Source organism: Fukomys damarensis, unplaced genomic scaffold (genome assembly GCF_012274545.1).
Source record: "Fukomys damarensis isolate Sample0158 unplaced genomic scaffold, DMR_v1.0_HiC HiC_scaffold_19, whole genome shotgun sequence".
NCBI classification, from domain to species: Eukaryota; Metazoa; Chordata; class Mammalia; order Rodentia; family Bathyergidae; genus Fukomys; species Fukomys damarensis.
Window position 1 is genome coordinate 9900745 of NW_022900931.1, and position 8819 is coordinate 9909563.

General features: G+C 57.6%; 1 protein-coding gene across 2 annotated transcripts in view; it reads left to right on the forward strand.

Moving 5' to 3' along the window:
- Il2rb (interleukin 2 receptor subunit beta) overlaps window positions 1-4677 on the forward strand; it is an 18115-nt gene extending 13438 nt beyond the window's left edge. For both annotated transcript variants that reach the window (XM_010613492.2, XM_010613482.3), the window contains 3 exons: window positions 167-287; window positions 1065-1149; window positions 2798-4677. In XM_010613492.2, coding sequence (XP_010611794.1) covers window positions 167-287; window positions 1065-1149; window positions 2798-3520 — 929 coding nt within the window. In that variant the 3' untranslated portion in view covers window positions 3521-4677. The remainder of the gene's footprint in view (window positions 1-166; window positions 288-1064; window positions 1150-2797) is intronic.
- The last annotated feature ends 4142 nt before the right edge of the window (window positions 4678-8819 follow it).

The window sequence follows — 8819 nt, forward strand, 5'->3', positions numbered from 1 at the left end:
CGGGGATTTCCTTCTGCCCCCCCCCCGTACCCCTTTCCTCTGCCTCCTCTCCCCCTCCCCCTCAGCCCCCCAGTGCCCCTGGCGAGATGTGGGCAAATGGCAGGTGGGGAAGCCAGTTGAGGGGTGCCTCTCTGACCCTCTCCTTGCTTCTCCTCTGCCCTGGCAGCCCCCAGGAAGGAGTCCCTGCCCCTCACTTGGGTGCTTGGCCCTGCCCTGAGCCTTGGGCTGATCAGCGGCATCATTATCTCTGTGTACTTCCTGGTCAGCGCCAACTGCCTCGGGCCTTGGTAAGAGAATCCCCTCCCCCTCCCCGTAGCCCACCAGCCTCGTTCCCACATCAGGAAGGACCCCTCTGCCTGCTACCCACAGAACCCTGATGGCCCTCTCCATCTCCTCCTTGCTCCCTTTCTATCCACTCCCATTACACCTGGGATACCCTGACCCTCCAGCACCTCCACTAGCTATTTGGAACCTTTGCGCAGATCAGGAATTGATGCAGTTTCCTTCAGGCAGATGCATATTGATCCTGGGCATTTAGCTTGGCAAAGCAGAACTTGGGCTAGAATTTAGCCCCTACTCGCTATTCCCCTTAAAATTAGACGTCCTTGGGCAGTGCACAACCTGAGCCTCCATCCGTGGCAGCCTTAACTAGGAGGCTCATTTTCTACCTCCTTCCTCATAGTTTGCTGTGCACCAGACATTTCCAGCCCTGACTATTCTGGCTTGTGTGGTCTTCCCTGCTCTACTCCTACATCCTTCTCTTGAATAGCTCTCCTCTGTCTTTACAGAATAAGTAATGATATTACACATTTCACTTGTGCCTGTCTCCTCATCAGAAATAGAGAGTAGGTACCTCCTCGGCTGGCCATTCTTTTTGGTTGTTTTTGTTTTGTATTTTTGAGACACGCGTCTGGCTAAGTTGCCCAGACTAGCCTCGAACTTACAATCCTCCTGCCTCAGCCTCCTGGCTCTGTGACCAGCCCTCGGAGCATGGGACTGACACAAGACCCCATCCTCTCCCCATCTCACCCCTGCCCCTGCCTCCACCCCGCCCCCCTGCACAGGCTCAAGAAGGTTCTGAAGTGCCACATCCCAGACCCCTCCGAGTTCTTCTCCCAGCTAAACTCCGAGCACGGAGGGGACTTCCAGGTAGGAGCCCGAGGCAGGCGAAGCAGGCTGAGTGGGGCGGGCAGGGTAGGGCAGGGGGCACAGCAGTAGTAGCTTTTGCTGAATGTGCCAGTCTGCCTGGGGCCTGCCGTTTTCTGGAAGTTACAGAACCTCTCTGTGCTTGACTTCCTCCCCGTATAATGGGGAGAAAATAGTGTAACGCTGGCCGGCAGGGACCCCGCTGGGATTACTAACCACAGCCACCGCGAGTCCTCCGCCTGGCCTTGGCTCGCTGGCGCGTGCAGCTCCGCGGTCCCCTCCCCCAACCCACCTGCTTAGGGCTGGAAGCTTCTCCAGGGGGCGGGAAGAGGGCCCTGAGGTTGGGAGGGGCGCGTCTCACCAGGCGCTCTCCATTGCCCTGCGTCCGTGTCTCCTTCCTCCTCTTCGCTCCTTTCTCAAGGGAGTGAGATCTTAGGGCAATCAAGCAAGCCTTGGTGGGCTGTGTGGGAAACGTGGCGGCCGCGCGTCCTACATGAGGGCGGGTTGCGGCCGGACCAGAGGACTCCCCAGCCCTCTTCTGGCTTGGAGTCCTGGCTAAGGCCCTGGGAAATAATGGGGGGTCGCGGGGATCACGTCACCCTCTGATCCAGCTTCCTGACCCAGGCCCAGTGTGGGGAGGTGGTTTCCAGGGACCCTCGAGGTGTCGAGGTCCGGGGCTGGCCAAGAGGACCCGCTGGGAACCCTGGTCTCATCCCCGTCCTCTCCAGAGCCCCGCCCCGAGGCCACAGGGCAAGTGTGGCGCACGTGTGCGCGTGCACATGAGTGTGCCTGTGGGAGTCGCCTGGGGAGGACCAGGGGCGCCCGCGGCAGCGCTCACTCACCTACCATTACCCCTGTGCGCAGGAGGCCGCAGCCCCACTGGGAGGGCTCCCCTACCTGGGGCCCCACCAGCCCCCCAGGACTTCCTGCCCCCCACATCTCCCTGGGCCGGGGTCTCCTCCTCCGTGTGCTCACTTGACTTCTTCCCGCCAAATCGACAGGCAACAGTGAGGGAGTCAGGAAGGAAGTGGTCAACACTTGTGGAAACTGAGGCTCAGAGAGGGTCAGTGGCCTGGCCAGGACCACGCAGCCGGGGTGCCACGGCTGAGCTGGAATTTGGGTCTCCCTGCTCTTCACCGGGGCTCGGTGGACACCCAGCCACCACCCCGTGTCCCATGGCACCATCCTTTCTGTGGGCAAGGATGAGGGGCTGGAGGGCACTGGGAGAGAAGGGTGACTGGGAGCCCCTGAGCCCGTCAGAGAGGTCTGCATCCAGCACTCACACCCTGGGGCCCAGCCCCGCCCCGCTGACCCTCACAGGGCTGGGTGTGGCCCTCTTCAGCATCCATCGGTGTGCAGGACCGGCGCCTGGGCCTTCTGCTTGGGCAGTGCTTGGTTGGTGGGAGCAGATGCTTGTGCTGGTCCTCTTCGGGCACCCCGGGGGTCCTGTCCTCTGCATGGCCTCATGCCTGGGACAGTGCTGGGCACTCAGTGGGTGCTCGGGGACTGGCATGCTCATTCTCCAGGCGTCTGCAAGCCTGCACTGGGCTCTGTGATTGTTTGTGTGCTCTGTGGCAGAGGGGTTTGGGGGCACTGGCGACCGCGGAGGTCCTGAGACACCGCTCACCCCTGCTGGCCTCTCCTCCCACAGAAGTGGCTGTCCTCGCCCTTCCCCTCACCCTCCTTCAGCCCGGGGCCCCTGGCGCCTGAGATCTCGCCGCTGGAAGTGCTGGACAGGGACACCAAGGCCACGCAGCTGCTCCTGCTGCGGCAGGACACCGCGCCACTGCCCTCGCCTGCACCGAGCGGCCACTCCCAGACCAGCTGCTTCACCAACCAGGGCTACTTCTTCTTCCACCTCCCGGATGCCCTGGAGATCGAGGCCTGCCAGGTGTACTTCACCTACGACCCCTGTGCTGAAGCAGAGCCCGAGGAGGATGCACCCCTGGGGTCCCCCCTTTCACCCCTGCCACCCCTGCCAGGAGAGGACGATGCGTACTGCACCTTTCCCCCCACGGATGACCTGCTGCTCTTCTCCCCCAGTCTCCACAGCGCCCCCCACATTCTCCCTGGCCCAGCTGGGGCCAGTGAAGGGAAGCTGCGCCCCTCCCTGCAGGAGGGGGCCCCTCAGGACTGGGGCCCCCCATCCCTGGGGTTCCCCATCCCAGCAGCCCCCAACGCAGTGGGTTTCCAGTCACCCCTGGAGCAGACTCTGGGGGAGGCTGGGGAGGAGGCGCCTGTCCCAGAGCCCGGGGACGGGGGTGGCTCTCCCAGGCAGGGCCCGGTCAGGCCCCCGACCGCTCCCCACGCTGACACCGACGCCTACCTGTCCCTCCAAGAACTCCAGGCTCAGGACCCAGCTCACCTGGTGTAGACAGATAGCCAAGGGTGGAAGGCAGGAGGCTGCCCACTGCAGTGCCAGGACTGAGGGAGTGTCCGGAGGACAGTCCACTGTGGAGGACGTCTCCACCCAGGTGTCCCCACCCGGTGCCACTCTCGACCTCCCCCTGGGGTAGAGTGGGAGGCTGATCCCCCTCCCTCTCTCATCACTGAGTCCCCAGAGCTTTGTCTCTGAAGCATCGGCCTCCCAGCCCGCAGTCACCTGCTGCCACCAACATCCCCCGACCTCCCCCGATCTTCTTCTTCAGGGCATCGCCACAGTGGGCTCCACGTGTCAATATGGCCAGTACAGCCATGCTCCACACCTGCTGCAAACACGGTGTGGCTCCCTGCAGCCCTTGTCACCTTCCTAAGCTGCCACTTGCCCCTCCGTGCTAGGACAGTCCCTTCTGAGACCCTCACAAGTGGCTTCACCGCAGTGCTGGTGGAGAAGGGGTCTCTCCTGACCTAGGAACAGACATAAATCCCTGTGGAGTGGATGCTTCTGGAGCTTTCCACAGTGGCCTTACAGACTCACAAAGGAGGGGGCTGCTGGAAAATAAACCAGGAGTCCCTGCAGCCCAGGCAGCAGCCGCCTCCTCCGAGCAAGGGGTCCCCACCATGGGCAGCTCCCACCCACCTTCCGGCCAGGGCTCTTGCCCTCAGGAATTCCCCAGGATGCCTGCACGCAGCCCAGCAAGAGGCCAATCCCTTCACACTGCAGTGCTCCCTTCCTACATGGCTGGCCCTACCTGCTCAGTGTTCCCACCACCGCTCTGCTCCCCTTCCCTCTGTGGCTGCCACTGTTCACGTGTGATTACCACCCTACACCCCTGAGAGGAAGACCTCCCATCCCCAGGTGACTGGCTTGGGACCAATAGAGTCTGCATTTATAGGTCTTTCTTGCAGCCAATTGGACATCTAACCACAAGCCCACCCATAGTCTGGCTAGCAGCCTATGAGATAGGTTGGCAAAAAAGCTTGGTCCTATCAGGGAGGCTAGGAGTGATCTAGCCAATCAGATTATCTCGGGCTATTTAGCCCTTGGGAAGCGTGAGAGGCCCCTGGGAACAGTTGCTTGGGGAAAGGGCTCCCAGGAGCTGGGAGAGAGGGTCTGGGGGTCCTGACACAGAAACTCCAATTGCCTGAACCATTCTGTCTCAGTCCCTGTTTCTTTATGATCAAAATAAATTCTTTCTTGAGGTTGTGTGAGTCTTGGGTCTTTCCCATGGAAAGTGCTTAATTACAGGATGGTCTCATTCCCACCTTCTGCTACAGGAATGTGTCTGTCCCAGGCCACAAGGGCTCCTCAGGCCTGGCCTGTGGGTCAGACTCGGGCCACACCGTTGCTGTGTGTCCCGGCCCGAGTGGCCAGACCTCTCTGTATTCAGTTTCCCTGTCTCCAAAATGGAGGTAACATTCACCCCCATACTTTGAAAGGTTCTTGGGCGGGTTGGGTTTCCTAGGTCTTGAGGACAGATAGGTGGAACTCTGTGTACCACCATTGTTATTATTTTCTTGATATTTTAAAAAAATCAATTCACTTTTTAAAAATACATTTAAAGAAAAATCTGTTTCAAAAACAAGACCTGGCGGTACTGGGGGTTAAACCTATGACTTTTGCACTGAGACATTTACTGAGCCTTTTTATTGTTTATTTTGAGACAGCAAATTGCTAGGTTGCCCAGGCTGGCCTCAAATTTTGGATCTGCCTACCTCAGCCTCCTAGAGTGTCGGAATAACACTGTTAGCCACGCCGGACTAAGAAAAATCTTTTTTTTTTTTTCCTTTTTGGAAATAGGGTCTCACCATGTGTTCAGGCTGGCCTTGAACTCACTACGTAGCCCAGGTTGGCTTCAAGCTCATGGCGGTTCTAGCTCAGCCTCCTGAGTGCTGGGACTACAGGTATGCGCCACTTGACCTAAGAAAAATCTTTATCGTGTCTCTCTAAGTGGAAAACTGATTTTCACTATAAATAAAAGAGAATGGGGGCCGGGCGTGGTGGTGCATGCCTGTAATCCCAGCACTCAGGAGGCTGAGGCAGGAGGATTGCTATGAGTTCGAGACCAGCCTGGGATACATCGTGAGTTCCAGGTCAGTCTCAACTACACAGTGAGACCCTGTCTCAAAAAACCAAACCAAACCAAAACAAAACAAAACAAAAAGCAACGGGGCCAGGGATTTAGCTCAGTGGTTCCAGGAAAGTACAAGGTCCCAAGTTCAATCCCCAGTACCAAAAAAAGAAAAAGAGAAATACTGATTAAATAAATGGCAACTATAAAAGGTAAGTGCAAAGAAGCAAAACTTTTATATTCACTGCTCAGTGGAAGTCTGTTGTCTTTTGGTCTGGAGGGGAGATTAGCAAGTAACGGGAAATTATTGAAAACTAAATGGATACTTTGTCCTTGAGAGCAAACAGAAGAATTGTATTATCTTTCTCTACTAGGAGTCAGGCTGATCTTATTTGGTGTCCGGGAGCTATCTAACATCTGTCATATGCTTCACAGATCTGTCCCTGGGAAATATTGCACTTGATGTCTCTGTCTGTCTATTAATCAATCATGTTTTTGTAGTGCCCTAAAAAAAATGGTGACCCAGACCATGGATAACAATTCCTTGCACTCATAAATCCCGAGCCGTGCAGACTTTGCTAATTGATTACACCCCTGCTTGGCAGACATTTCTAATTGATCACAGCCTGCCTTCCTGCAGAGCCTGGGGACAGCTTTAGATTCTTCAATGCTACGCTAGGGGCAGCCCCCAGCCGATCACAGCCGGTACCTGGTGACATCTCCGGGCCACATTAACCTCTCAAGTTCCTTTTGCAAAAGGAGCTCTTAATTTTTCCAACTCCAATATTCCAGGAGGGGAAAAGTGGGGCTGAGACTGCGGGGCATGGAAAGCTGAGAGGGGTCCATGAGCCGGGAGCTCAGGGAGCCCAGCTGTCCCTACCACACCTGGTGAGAGCTGAGCTGCAGGAGTGGAGGGAGGGGCCACCTCAGGGGGGCGGATGGGCCTCAGCACCCTGAGTGCTGCCCCGTGGGGTCAGAGCATGAATCTTGGAGAGGGGGTGAGAAGGGAGCAGCTGGCAGGGGTGGGGTGAGGGTGCCAGCTGGGGACCAGGCGCAGCCCAGCGGAGCCCGAGAGAACCATCAGGTGCAGAGGGAAGCAGGAGGCTGCTGTGGATCTGGGGAATTGGAGAAGGGAGGGTTCCAGCTTCTCACATTTCTTCTTTGTGTAACTGGACTTGTTCCTTTGCCTCCCCAGCAACTCCCAGATTCCGCTTGGAGAAACTCTTCCAACCCTAAGATGGTGGCATCTGTAGGCCCCAGCGGACGACGAATAGCCTGTCACCACCTTCCTCGTTCTCTGAGGGGAAATTATACCCCCCAAACCTTGCACACTGAGCAAGGAAGTGAGCTAATCTTCTGTGCCAGGCACTGCCCAAGTGCCATCTCGCACCACCTGAAAACTACCCTGAGAGGCAGAATTGTTACCCATTCTGCAGATCAGGAAACCGAGGCTCAGGGAGGCTCCGGAGTACTGCTGATGGTTGACAGCAGCAAGATTCGGCTGGGTGCGCTGAGCTCCTCACTTTGGACCCTCTGCAGATTCCAACCTGCATGGGAGATGGTGACAGTGAGGCAGAAAGGGATGGAGATTCCACGCTCAGCCTCCTGAGACAAACCCAGAGACACTGGACCCTCCACTGGGACCACGAGGAGAGAAAAGCCCTTCAAAAAAAGCCTCGGAGAGACAGGAGTTCATCCATTCTGTTATTTATTCACTCGCTCAGCACAGTTAAGGAGGCTGGTGGTGTGCAAGGCCGGGCAGGGGCTGGCGGGAGTGGCTCTGAGGTGGCCTTGCCCAGGCCTCCTCCCCCTGCTCGCTGACCGGGCTCCCTCCACCTGCCCAGCATGGGGCAGCTGTTCCCATGCCCACCCTGGGGTCCATGCGGCAGGCCCGCCTGTTCTCCTGGAGCGGGGCTCAGCCGCCTCGCTGGCTGGTCCTGTCCTTGCCCTGGCCCCAGTCCTGCCGCTTCCACCCCTGGGCCCTGCCACCGAAGCCCTGTGTGGCCTTCAGTGAAACCCCCCTTTCCAGGACTCCTTAATGGGAGAGTCCACAACCTGGGGCACCGTGGGGTGCTCCTGTCTGCTCTCCTGCCCCACTGGTGAACAGAGCAGTCAGGCTGAGTGATTTCCAAGTCCTCTCCTGGTCCCAAGTGTCTGCGGTTCCAGGTGCCACATGGATTATGGCATGAGGCTAGAACCACGTTTCACTTCAAGAATTGGGGGCTGGGGTTGGAGATGCGGATGACGGCAGGGACCACAACCAACTCATCTGCCTCAGCACATGTTGATCCCTGGATTTGAAGTAGTCCTGCACCCCAACAATCCATTCCGGACTCCTATACAACCCTTAGAACCCTACTCAAGCATCCCCACTTCTGCGAGGCCCACTGATTTGCCCTGGGTAAGGTTCACTACTCCTCCTACTGTCCTTCTTCTGAGCTATCTCTGTGATAATGATCTGTCATGCTATGGGTCAGACTGTGGGCAGATTCTGAGAATACAGGAGTGGTAATGATAGCACTCTGGGAGGCAGAGGCAGGAGGATCACAAATTTCAGCTCAGCCTGGGCAACTTAGTGACTTAGTGAGACTTTAACCAATTTAAAAAGGCAGAGGTGGTCTGGGGATGTAGCTCAGAGTAAACACCCTAGGTTAAATCCCCAGCACCACCACCAAAAAGGGGTGAGGGGCAGCAGTATGGAGCACTTAAAAGCATTAGAATTAGACTGTGTTCTAAGCACTGTGTTACTAACTCGCTTGCTTCTTGTGTCAGTGCCCGAGGGAGGGAGGGAACCCTCTCACCCGGTTTATAGCAAGAATGATTCAGAGTGTGTAAGCGGCCTGAGGTCACACAGCAAGGGTATGAAGCCAGGCGATCGGAGGCACTCACGGGGGCCCTGGTCTTCGTGACTTAGAGCTGTCCGCATCCAGAGGATCTCTGACCTAGTGGGACAGGAATGACAGAGATCCTACGTCACCTTTCTCAGTTGAGGACAGGGGGCCCCAGGGCCGGTGCCTTCCCAGGCAGCGAAGCAGTGGGGGAGGGGTGGGCCGGAGCTCACCGGGGCAGCCCCTTGTCAGAGTCTTTCCACCCTGCGGGCTGTGACACTGTGAGGCATCTGGTGCTCCAGCCAGGGGGAGGCGGGGAGCCGGGCAGGAAACCCGGGCCGGGTGGGCAGAGCGACTGGGCGCGGGCCGGGCTGCGGTTCCAGGAAGCCAGGTT